At 42.8% G+C, this 20,761-nt stretch overlaps 1 protein-coding gene across 3 annotated transcripts in view; it reads right to left on the bottom strand.

Moving 5' to 3' along the window:
* Nucleotides 1–20,761, bottom strand: part of DOCK1 (dedicator of cytokinesis 1) — a 226,220-nt gene that overhangs the window by 70,099 nt on the left and 135,360 nt on the right. For all 3 annotated transcript variants that reach the window (XR_004307685.1, XM_015867551.2, XM_015867552.2), the window contains exon 30: nt 525–603. Coding sequence is in view for 2 of the 3 variants with exons in the window: in XM_015867551.2 (XP_015723037.1) it covers nt 525–603 (79 nt within the window). In the remaining variant the exon portion in view is untranslated. The remainder of the gene's footprint in view (nt 1–524; nt 604–20,761) is intronic.

Below are 20,761 nucleotides of genomic sequence, written 5' to 3'. Positions count from 1 at the left end.
CAAGTAAAATAAAATATGACCACATAGAAACAGGGAAGAGGATCCACACTCAGGGCCCACATTCAAGTCAATAGGTCTACTAAAGCATCTCGTAATGGCTGTTTACATGGGTGAATAGTGATAGGACAAAGGGGGAACGGTGTTAAACTGAGCCAGGGGAGGTTTGGGTTGGATGTTAGGAGGAAGTTTTTCACCCAGATTGTGGTGATGCATTGGAACAGGTTGCCCAAGGAGGCTGTGGATGCCCCATCCCTGCAGGCATTCAAGGCCAGGCTGGATGTGGCTCTGGGCAGCCTGGGCTGCTGGTTGGTGACCCTGCACATAGCAGGGGGTTGGAACCAGATGAGTATTGTGGGCCTTTGCAACCCAGGCCATTCTATGGTTCTATGACCTGTCTGAGAAAGGGAAGGACACCCCTTTCTGCAGGTGCTGAGGACAGAATGACTGAATGGAGCTAACTTGGATTCCAGGGTTTGTATTACATCCCGAGACACTGTTTGGTATTTTGATACCTTTTCTCTTACCTGCAACTCAAAGTTGGCTTGATCAAGAAATTTTTTGTTGAGCATATCTGCATACTGATTAATTGCTCGCAGGAAGACTCTGAAAGATCAAGAGAAAATTACATAATTACACACTCTTCAGTGGCACCTTTGTACGTTTGGCATTCCAATTAGACGGAAACCGGAGTCTGTCTGGGAAGCGAGATTTGTAGCTGTTAGTTGAGGAGCAGCGCGATCTCAGCACTGTCGAGCATACGGAATTATATGCAGATGTTCTCAAAAATTAATCAAGCAAATTCGCAGACACGGAGTAAAGAAACATAAGGGATGTTTTGGATAAAATCACTTGTCTTTAAAATATCTCATGATAATCAGGAGATCATTAAACATTCAGTTTATTAGAAAAAATAAAGTTGCTTCTTCCCCCCTCCCCCCCTCTTTTAAAGTGACAGTGTCTCAATGCTGGAGCTCTCCAGAACTGAAACTGGCTCTATTTAAACTTGCAGGTGAAGCAAAACGTGTTTTCAAACACAAGAGACAGGCACTATTTTACTTATGGAACAAAAACACATTAAAAAGCTGTTGAAGGACAGTCTTCAAAATGGTGTGCAATGTTCTACTTCTAAAATGCTAATTTAATACCCAGTACAGTTTATTGCTTCCCTAAAAAGGTTGCTTGTTAAATTGCGATAGGAGTTGGCTTGACAAGCTTTAAAAATAAAACCAAATGGTACAGTATAAGTAGGTCACTACATATTCATGGTGCTGAAAAGTAAACATATTATTCTCCGGTATTCTAATCTCTATTTCCAAAATAAACATTAGATTCCTCCTGAAAACTTTAAATTTATGCTATGGAACTGCCAGCTAATGCTCAGACAAATGAGCCTGTCTTTGGAGCAGGCTGTGATACAGATTTATGTCCCCTTAAAGCTCCAGTAACGATGAAGACCAATCATAACAAGCAAAACCTTCCTTTCCTTTTCCCCAAAAGCAATCTTTAAGAAGACATCGGCCCTATTGGATACAAATAAGGAGGTTAATCTTTCTACAGGTTGGCAAAAAACAAATCAGTTGAAGAAGTTAGAACCTTTATTTGAATTTAAGATACTTACTGATCTGTCCTGAGAAGAAAAAAACATCTACCTGAATGCTTGGCTGCCCAAATGAAATCAAACCTCACACCGAGATGGGAGCAGAGGTTATTCACATGTATGAAACTAAACAAAACAAGGCACTAATTGACACACAGCTGGGATGTATCTGTGCTATAGAATCACATCACTCCCACATCAGGAGAAGTATCCAAACATGAACAGAAAAATTATTATTTTCTGGTAAAGGTACCAAAGAAAACATAGATCATGAAAGAATATGTTAAATAGGAATGAATATGTAAAAAAGAAAGATATATACATGCACACATAGATATGTTTAAGTGTTTAAACACATAAGAAAATACACATAACCATATGTGCATACATATGTTTCATAACATTGCACTTTGCACCTAAAAGATCTCGCATGCATCCCTGTACTCGTACCCAGCACATGCAAAGATGCATTTCAGGAACAGCACTTCCATGCATTATTCACCATATCTTTGTCACTGTGTATATTTGGAAACAACTTCATTAAGAGATTTCATAAATGAGATGAATTCAGTGTACACCATAACACGCTGTGGACGTGCTTTAGATCTATGATTCAATTACTGAGCTGCGGCACATACAAAGATTGAATCCAAAGTTATCCCTGTAACCAGAACACCACCAATTCCATATGTAGATTTATGTCCTGTTTTGTTTTGTGCTTTTTAAGGTCTGACAATGCTCTGAGATCCATAACTCTTCCCAGAAGGATCAGCAACGTACCAGTAGGAACAGCTCACTGACATTCCTCATGCTACCAAGATAAAATCAGTTCCAATACAGGGAGGATTATGCCTCCAATTTAATTATGTTGCCTCAAGACATCACTGTAATGTATTCAATCTGCTCCATCTAATTAAGCTTTGGAACAATCTCATTACTTTATATACCATTATTTTTCTTCAAATCGTAGCTCTCATTTTTCCCCATGTTCATTCAAGTGACTACAAATAAACAACAAACAGTGCAGAATCTACTGTACATAGCAAGAGAAAAAAGGACCAAACCACAACACATCTATAAAACTGTAATTGTAAATAAATACCACCACTCACTCGCAGCCCATATGCTATCATGTAACTAGAGTGCTTTGGGAACGTAGGCATCCTCCCAACCTCCTACAGTAGAGCACAGAAAAAATAAAGAAAAGAAAAAAGTGGAGATTGAAGGGCTGATTTTTTAATTATTCAAGCCCCATTTTGGTTTTCATTTAATTTGATGTTACACTCAATCCTATTACCATAAAAAGAGAAGTCATAAAGTGGAATAATCACAGACCAGTTCAACTACTAATACCTCCTGGCACCCTTAACGTCACCAAAATGGTTTCTGAGCTCGTAGCCTGTTCCAACTTCCCTATTACAGGATCTCCTAATGTCAAGAGAAAACGAGATGTTGATGACTTCATCTCATGAAGATGATTTTAAGAACATGACCATCAAGAAGAAGCACGTCACACAGCACACCTGGATAACAAGGTCAGATAGATTTCATCCCACCTGCACCATGGATTGAAGTTTGATGGTCCTGAAGCCCACAAAAGAAATGCTCAATGTAAGCGATGACATAGGTCAATATTGCTTTCAGTTGTCATTGCTGACTCCTGAACACCTTATGTTCATTATGACATTATGACACGCTCACACAGGAGTGAGGAGCAATGTCATCCTGAAAACAGTATAGAACAAAATGCTATGATTTGGTTGCTCTGGGCCAAGAGAAGTCACCAAAAGCATCTCCCACATTTGGATGAAGAACATCAATCCACAGGGGCACAGCTTATCTCGGTGTAATTAATAACAAAGATTAGCGCTTGGTGCTTGTGCATAAAAAGGAGTGCTTCTCTCCAAGTTCAGCTTCTACTAACAAAAGAATGCATTATCCACATCAGGAGGAGCCATGAAAGTTAAAACCTTGAGAAACAGAGAAGCTGAAAGTTGGCTGGAACTGCTCTCAATGTACTTAGTTATGATACTGAGAAGGGTGCACGCAGCAACAAAATCTAACGCTAATGTATTGCAAAAGATTTGTTAGACAAAAGACTTTATCAACCCAATTAAAAGAAGGAAATTAACATTTTTCCACAATGTGATCAGAATAGAAAGGATACGATTACAGAGGAAAATCACTTCAGGAGATGTGAAGGGAAGACAGAATGGTACCGAAGGACAAGTAACTAAACTAACTATTTAGAGAGATGAGGTTTGACACCCTGTTCATTTATTTCTTGATAAGACACTTTATCAGTTCTTTATACACCAGGTGGAATAACCACTTGCACCAGCACACAGCAAGTCAAACACCTATGCTGCAGCTGGGTACCACTCACCTTGCTCTCCCTGCCCTGGGCACAAGGGCAGGTAAGTCCTCATCCCTCCCATAATTTCTCCTCCCTTACAGCCCTCCACCCAGAGTCAATAAGCCCACCCAATAGGATGCCCACTCAAGTTGTAAACATAACTTCAATTGCAACCACTGCGTATTTTTATCACTGCTAATTCTTAATCACATCCAGTGATCCCACAGGGGGTCGAATGGTTTGTGGAAACACACCTAGAGATTGCTAGAGCAAATAACACCACAAGTACTACTGCTTTCATTCTCTCATTTTACCTTTGCAGAGAAGCCCTACAAACAATCTCACTGAATCCAGGAGGCTGGTGCTACTTGTCACATTCAGGCCTCCACTGGCAACAATAAATGAAAGAAAGACAAAGAGGAACCATATGCAAGTGGAACAGCAGTCACTGTGCTAAACAACACCTTTTTTCTTCCCTTTCTCAGGTACAGCTAGTTCTCCATTCTCTCTTATAATTAATCACATGCCCTGATTTCCTTGTTCTCTCTGCTGAACGTATCTGTGCCCTGTGTTCACTCAGCCTCTCCCACCACTAGAAGGCATTCGCAAAAGCTAAAGGAGATGAGCAGAGCTGCATCACACCCAACTCACCAAGTAACACACACGTGAAGATCAAACTGACTCTGCACAAAGTCTTTTTCTTTATTGGAGAATGATATTCCAGAAGTAGAACCCCTCCTGCAGTATATCCTGTTGTGCACAGTATCTTGTCAGCTTTCATGTCAGGTTTATATTAGAAGCACTTGCACAAAACACAAGAAAACCTGAAAACAGTGCAAGCTACAAATGTAGTCCCCAAAGCTCTGAAGAGAACATGAACGAATAAGTGCAGAAGAACCAAGGAACCAAAGGATGAATGGTTTCTGTAATGACAGCATAACGACCTAAACAAGAACATACACACACAGCTTAAAATAATTTCAGTTTAGCTGCTAATTCAATAAAAGAGAGAATTTGAGAGACGTTATAAAAGGGCCTATTACGCCATTTCAGTTAATTTAGATGGAGGGATAATGAATGCTTTATTACAGCTGATCGGCCTTCCTGCACATTACCATGCTCCACATGCTTGTGATTTTGCTGCTCAGGGAGACAAACGCTGTGCATATATGAGACAGACCACTCTTATCTTGTCAGACTGTGTATGAAACAACAGACCCAGACCTTGAAATCCCCATGCAAAACCCAGACCTGAACAAATGCTCGCTAACACATGAATACCAAAGTCTTCTTTTACAGAGCAATCACATCAAATACCTTCACAATATTTTTCAACTTTTCATCTGCAAAGCAAAGTTTTAAACAACTTTTCACTTGCATATAAAGTAGAATGCTTATTTTAATCCATCCCTGTAACAGCTTTTCTCTTGGCATCACATACAGGATGACGATTCTCCAGTTATTACGACCCCTGAACACAGAGAATATGTGACACTCTGATACACCTCCTGTGTATGTCAAATGAAAGGCAAAATCATGGCAATGTATGAGCACGAAGGCACGTGTCCTCCTCCCATCTCCCCCCAGTTGTCTCCCATCCCAAATTCTCGATTCCTTCCTTGTGATATTATTACTATTAACTTCTTTTCACACCTCCCAACCTGACAGCTGCTCAGCCCACATCAAGGTTTCCAAAATCCTTTTCATTTTACACTTCTCTATGCGATAGTTCTCTGCCCAGCCTACTTCTCACTTATTCTTTTCTGTTGCTGTTGTCGTTGAATAATACCTTAAAAAGAGTCCTTGTAATATATTCCTTCTAATTCGTCAGGCTAAAGAGCAGCCAAAACTTGGGAAGAAAAAAAAAGACAAGAAAGAAAAGAAACAAAACCCTTGATCATTTGCTTTCTGTTGAATTACAATTCCTGGGCTGACCGCGATAATAGCACAGAGTAATCCCAATGAAGACTTGCTGCTAAATACTTACATTAGCATAATCTTCTCATAATGTCTACTTCACACCAGCACAGGTGCGTGGTGTCACTTTATTAACCTATTTTCTAATAAATATTTCAGAAACAGTTTTAGCATATTATCTATAATCACTGACACCTCCTTCCTCATTTATATTCCGTGCTGTGCGCCCTCTAAAACAACGGGGACGGATGGATGAAAAATAACTGCAAGTTACAACGTTCTGAAGGACAAACTTGCGCTCTGACTATCAACGACCACATCCACAATGCTCTGCTTCACAAACCGCCTCTGCAGCGCTGCTGTCTCACACCTTAAGGCCTATTATTGGGACAGAGAAGTGCTCTGATGCCGGGCAATCAAACAATAAATGTTAACAGAAAGAAACAACACAAAGGAAAGAAGAAAGTTGGGATTTCTTCTTCAAAAGCATTCTGTCTCCAGTAATTCCAACTGCCATTTAGCTCCAGCCATGGATTGAACCTCATGCGCTACATTTCACCTCCTAGAGGCTTTCCTGACAGAGAAATAAAAGCTTTAAGTGGTGTTTTGTAAGGGAAATGCTAAAAGACAATGCAAAGGCTACAACACTGGGAAGCCAACATCTATTGCAGGTAGACATCATCAGTGCTCCACTCCCCCAAAACCTACAAGGAAAGTACAACCACTGAACTCAAACCTGACTATTCCCATCATGACAGTCAGCAAAAACTTGGGACGGATCTTGCAATTTAGAACAAAAGTAATTTCTTGAAGCACCGCTATAAGAAATCTCCATGTTCAGCTGCATTAATAAGTAAGCAGATTTCATCTAAAGCAGCGCTCAACAAACTTTGCTATGGAGCAGGTATCGCCACCTTCCCTTGCTGAGTTTATGTGCTAAAGAACATCACTTCCAAGCAGTTGCATTTCCAAACCAAGAAGGAAGAACATGTTTGCAATAGTCCCTCTATACAAGATGCCTAAAGGTCACTCAGCAACACAAGAACGTGGTGTCTTATAAGAAGTAAAACTTGGCCTTAGAAGGGAATACTCCCTCAGTATTTTACAATTGCTGCAGTATAAGACATCAACATCTCCATGGAAACACAGCAACAAGGAAGTTTTTAAAGAGATAATTGCTACAGAGCAATCTATGACCACTCACACAAGCCATCCAAACAGCCCCAGCCATCCCAGCCCTTGGATTCTGTTGGTACCAGCAGCAAGATTCAGCTCCCAGGAATGACCAACCCCAGGGCAATTCAGTTCAGCTCCCCACTATGTTATACAAAGGAAGCAAAATACAGAACCACCTTTAGGATGGTGTGTTGACCACTGACAAATAGAAAAACCACTGTTTATCTCCTTACCATGCTGCTTTTGAAGGAATCTGGCCTGGAAATAACAGTTAAAAAGAGGGACTGAAGCCATGTAAAGCACAGCAAAGGACACCAGGTAAATTGTCCTGTAGAGTGTGAATCTTCTGATTATGAATTTGGAAAAAAATCTATGTTTCAAACACATGACAGCACTGCACCAGCAAGGGAACCTCCATCCTTTCCAGCCGACAGCACTGTCCTGTGTAACACATGCATTTCTGCAGATACCTTGATGTGAATACTGATTAAGGCTACTTGGGGTAATTATGGATAAATCAATAGAATTGATTCACTGCATTTCATATTCTTTGACATTTCCATCAATTGTGCAATCAATTGTTTAGACAATTGCAGCTGGATAAATTCATCTCCTAATGCCTGGAAAATAATCCTAATTTTTCCTGTGGATATTTGATCAAAGTCCATCACGGGATACAAGTGGGGAAAAAGCAAGTAACCTGCAGAGCAAGGTGCCAAGAGATGCACCACGGGTTAGTCCAGCAGCAGACCAGTATATTATAATACACACACATATTAGATATATTTATATATACCAGAATCATAGAACAGCCTGGATTGAAAAGGACCATAGGGATCATCCAGTTCCAACCCCCTGCTGTGTGCAGGGTCACCAACCAGCAGCCCAGGCTGCCCAGAGCCACATCCAGCCTGGCCTTGAATGTCTCCATGAGGCAACTATAACAGCTGCTCCTCTTTGCTGTTTCCATGCACTGATGGGGTTGGCAGCCTTGTGAAGAGATCACTAATGCTGGGAAAGAATTGAAAAACCACCACAACAATATAACCACTTTTCTGGAGCTTTAGGTAAGGCTGCATTTGATCTTAAAAGTGGCTCTCAGATATTGCTGTCATACAGTGTTTCAAGAAGGCAGTGGGGTATGCAAGGGGAGAGTGAAGCGAGACAAGAACACTGCTGGTCCCTTGCACAGACAATTGCTCACACAACCCAGCTATTAACCTCTGGACAAGATCAGTGCTTTGCTCTTCTTTTAATTTCTCTTGCAATCTCCTGTCTTGCTGCAAACCATAGCAGACCACAGGACTGGAATGAAGCCCTTGATGCGATGCTTCAGTACCTCCAAGTCCCAGGGATCTTCCCAGCAAGTGCCCACAAGAAGCCCAACCCCTCTGCAGCCAGCAGTGGGATTTTTGGTTCATGTATAAAGAGGTAAACTGCATGAGAAGTCAGCATTGCAGGGGACATGATAGCAAAAAGCAGTGGTGTAAAGTTAAGGAGAAGGAAGGGCTCAAACATGGAGGGATCAGGTGGTTAAGGTACACGGGGGGAGAAGAAAGGATAAGGGAAAAACCATCTCCTAAAGCCAAGAACAACATGAAGGTGCCCATGGATCAGAGGGGAAGCTGAGCCTGGAGCTGGCCCATAAGCTCAACCCACCATCCATCTGGTGCTTGGTTCTGTTGGTGATGTTTGGCTTTGGTTTTATTCTTTTTAGTTTTTATTTTCTATGGTGACTTCTTCTATATCTCCCCAGAGCAGTCATTAAGCTGACAGGTTAGCGGGGAATTACGTGCATGGCTGGGCTCTGTGGCTCAGTGAGAACCCAGGTCTCCAAGTTATGCAGCAAACACTGGCCAACATCTGACCTCTCAGGGTAAGGCAGGGATCTCTGCTCCCTGCAATGGATCCATATTGGAGCCACTGCTCTCAGCCCCCTGGGTTGGTTATCAGCACGGAGCAACCCCACACCATTCCCCTCATGCACATCCCCATACATCTGTAACACTCTTTTCAGCTCTGCTCTATCCCTTCTTCTGGGGAAGCCCAGAGACGCTGATTACCTTTGACTGCCTTCAGCATTAATTTCATCCTCACCAGGCATGTGCTTTCTCCAATTTAGAAGAGCTAAATAAGGCTGCAGATAGAAATGAACCGCATTATAAGGAATCGCAATGGAATTGCCCAATCAAAACCATTTTTGTTCATGTTCGTAATGAGCGTGCAGCATGTGAGGAGAGCTCTGGGTCAGCAGAGGGGCATTTCTGACACCACAAACAGCTGCTTCTGCAGAAAGCAATGTGCTGTGACACAGCATGGCTGCACTGCCTGAATGTGCTCAGGGCCCTGGAGGACCAGGCCTTTGCTGTGCCCATCCTCCTGCAGCTGCCCAGCAGCTTCTGCCTGCTGAAGGCAAAGCCTGAAAGGCAAATGCAATGCAGGTCCCTGAAAAGAAAGGGAGGGAATCCTTCAGCATGGAACCCAGTTCGGTACAACTTCTTTTCAGCACAGTGTGCTCAGAGCAGAGCTCCTCACCTCTCCAGGCAGCACAGATGGGCATCGCTTCCCACGTCAGCACAGCTGGAGTCATTGTCCTGGGCTGCCTCAAAGTGCAGCTGGCATAAATGCAAGCCTTTCGCCCATGTACATTTATGTACCATTCATGCTCCTTTTATGTTCTCCTCTGGCCTGAATTACACACTCTGGCTATCTCTATAGACTGATAATTTATAAAGCCAATGGCACTGAAGCTGAGCAGCTTCCCTATGAGCAGACTGTAATTATTTTATGGGCTCGTATGGGTGGTAGGAACAAAGAGAAGAGAAATCCATATTAGCCCCAGAGCCAGCAGCTTCACCCACCGAGATAAAGCTCAGCAAAACATGGTCAAGTTGATTTTTTGTTTTTAAACCAAGAAAACCACATTTGTCAAGGGTTTATATAAGGTAAGAAGGATGGTTTTCGGCATTGTTTCCATACCCTAATGGACAAAACCAGAATGGCACACACAGTTTGTTCAAATATTACATATTCCCATCTTGAAAACCAGTAATACACAAACTGTGATGGCTGAGAATTGATGCCCTAAAACGGTGCTTTCAGTCAGAAGTTCTCACATGACAGACAAAAGCTATAAGGGTTCTGTCTGATCACACCAACAGGCCAAAAAGACAACGGAACAAAGGTGCTAAAGACACAGGGGATGTTAAAATAGAACCCAGGCTGTTAGAGCTTTCCTCCAGGTCTCTGGTAGAAAACAGCATTTTAAAGGACAAAAAGCAACACGTTGCTCGTGTGTTATTGCTAAAACAACACCCCTTTTTTCCCCCTAAACATATTAACTCAGAGATTAAGAGCTTCTCCCCCCATGTTTTAGGAAGCTTCTTCCTTGAGTTTTATTAGACGGAATAACACCTCCCCACCAGGCTATTCAGGCCACATAATTCAAATTTTACTGGGGGAAATAATGAATATATTTTTATGATTTTTTTTTTTAAGCTCTATCTACATTAATATTTCATTCGCTACGCTGCAGTTGTGAAATTCTCCTTGTATGCATATTTAAAAGTTATGTATTTCCTATTGCCCATGCACTGTATGTATGTAAGGAGCCTCAGCTCTTGACATACAACCTGCTGTACAGAACGAAAACAGAATCTCAGCACAGTTGGGTTGGAAGGGCACCCACAGCCCCCAGTCCTCCCATGTGCAGTAGCCCCAGCTCAGGCCCAGCCATGGCCATGGGCACCTCCAGGGATGGACATCACACCTATGGGAGCAGTACCAGGGCTGCACCACCTCCAGTAAAGGGTTTTCCTCCTCACATCTCCCTTCATTTAAAACCACTCTCCCTTATCGCTATCCCGCAGTTATAAAGTGTCTCCTTCCTGTTTATGAGCTCCTACACACAGTCACAATGAAGCTCCCCCCCAAACCCAAACACAACGCCCAGCTGCCACCACCATCACCAATACTCACCCACCACATTCTAACAGAGCACTGCAGACACTTTTACACTTGCATTAAAAACACTGCATTTCAGCTCAGATACAAGTAATTATTGCGTTGATTATTTGCTCCGTGCCACACTCGGAAAACATAATTGTACAGACATGCAAAGAGGAAAAAACAATTCCAAGTCCAAATTAACCCTACACACACGACTCGTGCAGGAGAGTGCCTTAATTGCAATTACCCATTCAAAGACCAACGCAACGCTTTGATCAGTATTTTTATGTAGTGTGATGAATAGGTTTTAAATTAGTCAAAAAAGTAAACATTCGTCTGTGACAAATCACAATTAGTGCATGATCACAGCTGTATAATTACTGGCTGCTAAGAAGTTTTCAGCTGCAATAGATACAGACTTCTTTAAGTCACTTTGTAAGCATGAGAAGTTGGGGCTCACCTTCTCTCACTCAAAGTACTTAAACAGGTCTTTAAAAAGGACTTTAACAGGTCAATGAGGTCAGGCCTAGACAAAAGCAATCCTGAGGAGCAAATGACTTTCTGCCTTGAAAGACCAACCCATGGCCTTTCCATGGTGTTCATGTGTTGTCTTTGGTTCAGAGTTGGAGAATAAGTAAACACTGTGTGAAAACCTTCTACATTAGTGGTTAAAACTCCAGTAGCCTGTTTTCCCCTCCGAACAGGATCTTACAGTTGATAAATCAGTTTCCAAGTTTCAGGCATTATGGAACTGCAGAGAAATGTTCTGCTAGGGCAGCAAGGTCTCCAGCACTCTGTTCTGCAACAAGTGGGGCACTGAAGAGCCTTAAATCACCAGGCTGCCCCTTTCTCAGCTATGTGACCACTCCTGTGGCTTTGAGACTTCAGCATGAGAAATCTTTCTCTATGGCAAACTCAGTAGCTGCAAGCAAAGCAATTTAAACACTTTAGGAGAGTGGTTCCTACACATGGCTTCTGTTACAAATTACTTGGCTCCAGCATTCACAAAACACGCGGTTTAAATAATACAAATATGTATTTGTTATGTTATGAAATTATTGTGATGCAAACAGCCAGAAAAGTTGTTTCCTATCAACAGATCTATTATAAAAGAACGGTAATGCAGGGTTATTTATCACAGAATTATGATAGAATCACACAATGGCCTGGGTTGCAAAGGCCCACAGTGCTCATCCAGCTCCAACCCCCTGCTGTGTGCAGGGTCACCAACCAGCAGCCCAGGCTGCCCAGAGCCACATCCAGCCTGGCCTTGAATGCCTGCAGGGATGGGGCATCCACAGCCTTCTTGGGCAACCTGTGAACAGTGCGTCACCACCCTCTGGGGGAAAAACTTCCTCCTAACATCCAACCTAAACCTCCCCTGTCTCAGTTTAAAACCATTCCCCCATTATAATATCACTGTCCAAAATCTTCTTAAATCAGCAGAACTAACCTTACTGTTGTCTTGAACCCAATGAGGGAACGACAAGGTGTGATCCGAAACTATTCCAGAAGTGATAACCTCAAGCACAAACATGGGAAACCAGACGTGTTGCTTGGGCAAGACTTCCCAGAAGCACAGAACTCAATGGACTGTTGGTTGAATGTTTGCCTGTACCTACGCTGTGTTTGAAAACAAAGTACTGCACCAACGTTCCTTATTGTATACAGCTCTGAAGTTTTCTTCCCATTTATGCACTGGAGATGGGAATTGTTCTACTTTGATTAGACATCAAAATGGAACATGAAAATAATATATGATACAAACTCCACTCTTCACTGCTGGTTACTCACTGCATGAGCACGGAGAAATTACTTAATCCCACTATGAATCAACTCAAACATCTGTAAGGTCAAGAGAACACAGATGATCTTCCCCAGATACTCCGAGTTTCTCACAAAAATAATTCAGATCACTATTATTGCAGCTACATAAAACTGACAGTAAGTCTTACTTTAGGGCAAAGAAGGCAGCTCCGACAGAGGCACCCCTTCAGCAAAGATGAGCTAAAGAAGTTGCTGAAGTTTAATTCACCCACAACACTCAGCTGCTTGGATGATGGATCTAAAACATCTCTTCTCAGATTAAAATGGAAGATCTATATGGGTGGGCACCTGAATATGGGATCCAGTTGGGCCAGTCTGCTAATAATACGCACATACTTTGATGAGGCCCAGTGGCTGTTATCTCAGAACCATTTATGGTTTAGGTTCCCATCAGCCACTCTCAGGGGTGTGGGAGTTTAATGGCCCCACGGCCACACATTGCTGGGTACCCATCACACAGCAGGAAGAGCACATTCTTTTCCCCTCTCCACCCATATCTGGAGTCACACGTTGTGTACAAACTGCCTCCGCTCTTTTGAAAAGCTGCCCTTTAATTTCCTTTTTAATATACGAACCGTCTCCAATAAGATATAAATAATCAAAATGCATATGCCAGGTGTTTCTCCCTTAAATCAATGAGAATGAGTTGCACTTTTTGCAGCTCCCCGCACAGTTTCGCAATGCCCAGCAGATCCTCAGCCTCTATTTCCCAGACAGCGCTCCTGGAGCCAGACAATTTATGATACGGGGATAGAAGGAAACGTTCAAGGGAACTGCTTTATAAGTTGACAGTGGTCAAAGCAATTGCAGCCAAGGAGAGCTGAAGGGCACTCCATGATGCCCCGGGAGCCAGGAACCATTTCTCCCAACTGAAACATGAGGCAGACTTGCCAAAAAGCATCATTTTCATACCCGTAAATGCTTAATTACTCTGTCATTTAAATCTCAGTTGAATTATGTGGGAGGAAAAGAATACCTTAAAAGTCTGTGTTTGAATGTTAAGTCTGTGCAAACATCAACAAATAAAGATTAACCACGGGAAAAAGTGGCATGACAAAGCTTTAACTCATGATATACTTTTTGCATTTTACAACTCAAGACCAAATATATACACATATAAAAAAACCAGCATTAAAAGTTAGTGATGAGCCAAGAAATCCTGCTACCCTCAGAGAGTTCCACATTCAGACCAGATGCAGCCTTGCCCCTTTGCTCCTAACAAACCCGAGCTGATGGCATCCTTTATTGGAAAAGCTTTCCTGCTTCTGGTGCATCCTCAGCCCACAGGACTCCGCTGCCCACAGCCCGTCCTAATGAGAAGCCTTTCCATTTGTCAGCATTAACAGAATGATCCCAGCGTCCCCGTTAAATCAAGGCAACTGCTGGATTTCATCTATCAGCCTCACGCAGGTAAGGGCTCTATGTCAGAACAAGAGAGCAACTTCCACACAAACACCTAAGTAAAAGAGATTAGATATTTTACAGCAGAGAGAACAGCATGCTCCAATTCAAAACTCCCTGCATGGAATTGTGCGAGTTTACAAATTCAGACCAAGCCCTGATCAAACAGGGAACAGAGGAGTCGGTGCTGTCAGGAAACCAAAGCAAAACGCACGGGGCTGCAATGCAGGAGTGGCTTTGCCACCAACCTCAGTCGGGTCACTTTTTCTCCCTAACTTTCCAAACTAATTAGCAATTCACGTTACAAACGTCGCAGATTACAAAGTTGTTTACTGTGACAGTGGGGAGGTGCTGGAACAGCTGCCCAGGGAGGCTGTGGATGCTCCATCCCCTGGAGGTGTTAAAGGCCAGGTTGGATGGGGCTCTGGGCAGCCTGGTCTAGTAAATAGGGAGGCTGGCAACCCTGCCTGGCAGGGGGGTTGGAGATTCACGTGATCCTCGAGGTTCCTTCCAACCCAGGCCGTTCTGTGACTGTGATTTTTTTTTTCTTACACAAATAATTAGCTTAAAATCCTGACTCACAATGAATGAAATCCTTCTGAGTTAGGATGTCTAACATGTTAACATCATTGTGGGTCAAATCCAGAGCACTCAGTTGGGTCAAAACACACACCAAGCTACCAACAGCTTCAGTCTATTTTCAGACTTATTAGCTGCACTGATGTTGGAATTTGAAGTACATTTTATATGCAGGATGAATAGATCACATATGCCAGCATAAATTTTTCATGATTTCTTCATAAAGTCCTCGTTTCTTGTCATCAGTTGTCTTGGCAGAAACTAAAACGCATGAAGCTGTAAAAACATCACTCTAATTAAGACAACTGTCTACTTCCAGTAAGACCTGACAGCAGCCCTGCCATGCATCACCCAGCACACACCACTGCCAAATGACCTCTTTCAAATGCAAAGATTGGAACTAGTGTGCATCACTTTGTGTGCATCACCTGTGTGCAGCAGGCTATCAGCTGAGCAACACCCACCTGCCCCTTGTGAGGCCCTGAGGGTTCACATTTTAATGCTTCTTTCCCATTGATAAATTCACACTGGTTATAAGCTGTCTTGTTTCACTTCAGCACTGAACGAGAGACTGAGATATTCAACTTCTTTGAAAGAAAGAAGTTTCCTGGAGGTTACTGGGATTTCTCTATGGGTGTTTATTGGTGGGTTGTCAGCTGCATTTTGTTTCTTGGACAAAAGGAGGGACTTAAGTCAAAACACCTGAAGGAAACGAGTCCTTGACCTGTAAGGGAACAACATTAAAGCTGAGCCCATGTTTTCCAAGGAGTATCAAGCTCCTATTTCCTTCCTTGGCAATTTGACTGCATCAAATCACAGTCATGGGGGGAGACAACCCAGGAAGGTTTGCTCTGCACTTGTGGAAGTGTTATTTGAAGGAAAGCCAAACTCAGCACACATTTGCATAATGTCACTGCTATGTTTAATACTGCAGCACTGCATTTGGCACTGAACCCTCCACACACCTCTGATCAGTATTCACCTGAACAAGCATATTCACTTCTCAGCACCGCTCCCAACAGTTGCACAACTGGGTGAGGGATAACTCCTAACAATAAGTGAGGGAATAAAACCTTTAGATGCCATTGAAAGCACTGAAAATTACAGGTCTAGGAAAACTCAGTGGCTAAAAAGCAGTAACTTCTGGGTCACAGCAGCAGGTGTTGAATGCATGCATGGTAAACCCAAGAAGCACTTGTTAATGTACAAAGTAAGGAAGGTAAATCCCAGGTTGCAAGTAGGGGATATCTTCCAGAGAGGAATGTTTTCCTTCAGAAAACTATTCCCAGATAAAAATATGACTTAGATGGTTGTGGGAGAAGCCCAACATAAAACACAGTCTGATAAATGAGAAAGCAGTCAGTGCTGAAGAAGAACTCACATAAAACACTCCCGGCTGTGACACTTGGCAATTTTACTTTGATTTTTAAAAATTAAACATGGTTGCTGGCTGAAAAGATGTGAAACAGCCTGGCAAGAACATGAAACAAGAGTGTGGGAGGGAGAGGGAATACTTCAAAACCACAGCATTGCACTGTGCTGACGAACCACACCGCTCAAATTCAGTCCAGAAATGTTTGTTTGGATATCTTTGTAAGTCAATTGTAAGAAAACCATCAAATATCTTTTTTCTATATCTTCCTCCTTTTCTCAGCCTTGTACTTTTTGCTATGCCTCATATACTTGCAGATACAATTGAGCTTGCAAAGGGTAAATCACAAAGTAATTCATTTTATCAGTCAAACATGGAAGGGAACAGAAACAGTGATTACTGAACACCTGAGTTCTCAGAGGGAGCATTTCAGCATTAAGAAATAAGTACTGTCACAAGGGTACATAATTTTCCAAGTTTCATTTTTAATATGGGATCACCTGTTCTTCCCACAAAGCCATACCAGTTCGACTGCTACAAATATATATATATATAGATTGATAGACATAGATATATATATGTAATTTTCAGATGCAGTGTGAGAACTACTGAAGAGAGAAATAAACATCATGGAAGGGGATGCTCCTGTTGCAGCCTCCTGCCTTTCATAGTGCATGCCCTTGGTGCACTGAATCAACAAGCAATGATTTCCATGAGCCTGAGGAGCTCCCACTATGCAGATAACTACCTGGTGGATTAAATTCCTCACGTGTTTGAGAATAAGTTGCCTTGCCACGTATAGCAATGTATCTCAAAGGTTATATGTTAACAGATTAACAGGAAACTTCTCCTTTCCCATAGAACTCTTGCTGCTAAGTTCCCTATCAAAGCACAGAGCAGCTGCTGGCCACAAACTTACCTTACAGTGTCAAGATGGATTCACAAGAACCTGGATCAGAATCAGAGCTGATGTCCTACAAGCACAGGGTACCCCAGTGATGCCCCATGGCTGATGAACACAGCACATAACTTACACATGGCAGTAACACCAGAGAGAAAACTCTGTGCTCTGTGCTGCCTCCTCTTATTAACCACTCCTGGCTCCCACACTGCCAAACCACAGCCCCTGTGAGCACCTGGGCTGCAGCACAATTAGCCTCAACAGCTTTAACAACCCACCAGCTGTAGCTCTTTACTGTAATATCCCCTCCATCCAGAAGGCCATAACGCATGCTACTAACAGGGCAGAGCTGTACCACAGCCCCTGCTCTGCTGTGACCTACCCAACACATATGTGCAGTGGTGAGCCATCCCCATGGACAGCAGCTGGAGAAGATGGGCCACCTTTGTAGCATGCCCAAACATTGCATGTGTTTTAGGGATATGAGATCAATGCTGGGATACACAGAGCAAGGTTCACCCCGACCAGCATCTTACTTGAGGCCATGCCGCCCATCACTTGTGTATCCTACACCATCAGAACCCATTGGTATGGGTCAGGGAGGCAAGCACAGAGCTGGAGGTACCCCAGCACACAGCATACAGCACTGACACCAGCCTGAGAGCAGCCTGCTGCCAGCTGCATGAGGCCAGATGACACCTGAGCCAGCGTAAAGCCTGCCAATATCAATTTAGCTGTCAAAGAATTAACTAATTTAATCAGGCAGGTGATTTTGTGGCAAATCAGTGCTTTGTGTTCCATAGGTGTGGTGGTTCCCACCCTGTAGCAGTAGCTCTAAAGTGAACTTCAGTCAAGCAGTCTCAGTGCAGCCTGATAGGTGTCCTAGGGATCTGAAGCTCCACAGGCATTGGATGCATGTATACAGAGAGTGAATTTAAAGAAGGAAAACGTTTACGTTTAATATCTTTTAAACTATTGTTTTAAGGGCCTCAAATGAAAAAGATCCAAGGAGACCACCCCAGAACTATCAGCACATTGCTGTGCCTACCTGTAACTCAAAACCTCATAATGAAAAAGGAGGAACACCTGCTAAGAACAGCCTGTTATGCTATGTAGGTGCACAAGCAGCTTCTTAGTTCTCTTATCTAGTACTACCAACTTTCACACAGGTGGCAGCCAGTGACCTGGTACTTCTTTTCCTTCTAAATGTACTTGTAGTACTCACTGTTCTACAATCATGCACGACCACGCAATCTGTTATGTCACAGTATTAATAGTTTTCCATTCTTTTAGCCCTGGTTAATGACTAACATTGGGTAAAGTAGCAAATCCCACTGAAATGGTGACTTACTGACCCCCAAAGACTTTTGTCATGAAAACCTCATAAGGATGGCTGTCAAGGGGTTTGGCATCCAGAGAGGTTGAAATTACCCTACCAGAATTCACGTGGCACTCACTCAGACCCTATGGCTCTATACAAACCCAATGGACCACCAGCACCATTCATTTTTGTTCCTGTATCTCAAAAACCCAATTGATGAACGCAGCCAGGAAAGATAACCTGGGATGTTAAGGACGCTGCTTTGACTATGGGAAGTACAATGACTGGAAATCATGCAGTCATTTGAAAGCCAAAGCCATGGAGCTCACCATCCGGTTTCGTAACAAACCTCAGGAATCTATGTTAGAGAATAAGAGCCAAGGGAAGCAGTTCAGTCTGAACTTCCATTCATGAGATCATATTTTCTTGCTCCTGAAGGACGAAACGTTTTGTTGCTTTGTTTTAAATGATATTACAGGAAAAGATTAACAAAACTCAGCTGTGGAAAAGCAGCACGTCTTTCACTCACTGACTATTTTAAGACGTGTAACAGCATTAACCTAAATGAAGCGGATACAGAAAAATAACAATTATAAGTGAAAATTGCTACACCTTCAGTTTTATAAATAGGCGTCACATGGCACCAACTTCTCTGGTTAGCAAAAAATGGAGAACTGCTAACGTGCCTTTTGATTCAACACCTTCAGCTTCATTTAATTGCCCGCTTCATGCTGCTGCTTCCACAAGGATCCAGCATTCACGCATTCTTGTTCACGCTGGGCATTTCGTGCCAGAAAAATGAAGGAGCTTTGCAGTTTTAGCTGCGATGTGGGCAGCGTCTCATTGCTTCAGTATGCAGAATGCATCGATCCAGGCAGCTGACCCCGAGCTGCCCTGCTGGGGTACCAGGATTTAAGGCAATAAACAAATCAGCACATCAAGGTGGGTTTAGTATCCTTGTCCACACGCACCATGAAGCTGTTTGCAGGATGGGAAGGCAGCTCTTGGACTTGCAAAGTCAAGAGCACAAAAGGTAGCAAATACCAGACCTGAGGTTAACCAGGCATGTGCAACTGATGACTCAACATGAGCACAAATGCATCCCCAACAGGTTTCGCTTGGTGCACAGACTGGCTGCTGCTTGAACCAAGGAGCTCCTTGGTGACACCCAGCACCTCTTGTTCCTTGTGTTACCTGACTCCTCTTGTTCCTTGCATACTAACCATGTCAGTAGTGGCCATGACTAACCATCACAGAATGGATCAGGTTGGAACTTAAAGACCATCCAGTTCCAACACCTCCCAGTAGCACTGGCTGCCCAGAGCCCAACTTGTTAATGTATGTAATCAAGTCATTGAAAAATACGTGCAAGTATACAAAATAATTAGTTTATCTTGTTAAAAGCAAAAGAAAACAGACATTTATAGCATACTCTGATAATAGCTCCAGAAAGGGAAGCAGAAAAACCTATTTGAGATGTTCTCTTGCTTTTGTTTATTGTAACCACCGAGCAAAGCTGCTACTTTCGCTCGGTTGCATATAGCTCAATGCCTTATTTTTCTTCTAAAGAATCGCATTTGTGAGCCACTTCTGAAAACGACAGACTGTGAGGGGCCTCTCAATTGCTCATTATGCTTTGCAGAACAAATATTTAAGAGTTGGTAAAATATATCAAAGAAGATGACCAGCAGGGCAAACTTTTGGCTTAGCAGCTACCCAGCAGTGACATCCCATGCACCATCTTGTATATAAAACCCACGCCAGAAGCGCTGGAAGCCCACTGGATGAAGCATTACCCTAAATACTCACATCTCTTTACAGCTCTCCAGCATCATAAGGTAGCAGTAAGTACTGGAAATGTCTTGAAGGGATTAAATCTGCCACCACCCCAAGGGGGACAGGCAGTTAATGAACTGGATCATTTCCAGGTCTAAACCTGAAGATCGCTCTGTTACTTAAAACTCTGCAAGGAGCCAACAATAGCGAGGCCTGGGAACAGAAGGAAATGGATATAAATCTAAGAAAGCACTTCTTCACTTTCTGTCCCTTTCATATACAAAACTCCCACTCGAGAACAGTAGCAGTCAGGTCCCTTTATCCCTGTGTGCTTCTTCCTAGCTCAGGAGGAGATGTTCCCCAACACACAATTCCTTTCTTTCAAGTTGCTGTAATTTTCTCATGGCAAACAGAAGGTTGAAATGTCACGGAAAACATTACAAGTATTTTTCCGAAGACATTAGCTACTGCTGAACAAAGAACATCTGCATATTGGTCTCATGCTCCGCACTGCTATTTCTGAACGAGCACTGAAAAAGGATCGTTCTTCACCAGCAAAATGAAACGCAGAGCCTCCCCAGTGCTTCAGG

This window comes from Coturnix japonica, chromosome 6 (genome assembly GCF_001577835.2).
Source record: "Coturnix japonica isolate 7356 chromosome 6, Coturnix japonica 2.1, whole genome shotgun sequence".
NCBI lineage: Eukaryota > Metazoa > Chordata > Aves > Galliformes > Phasianidae > Coturnix > Coturnix japonica.
This window is presented reverse-complemented; position numbering and strand designations above follow the sequence as displayed.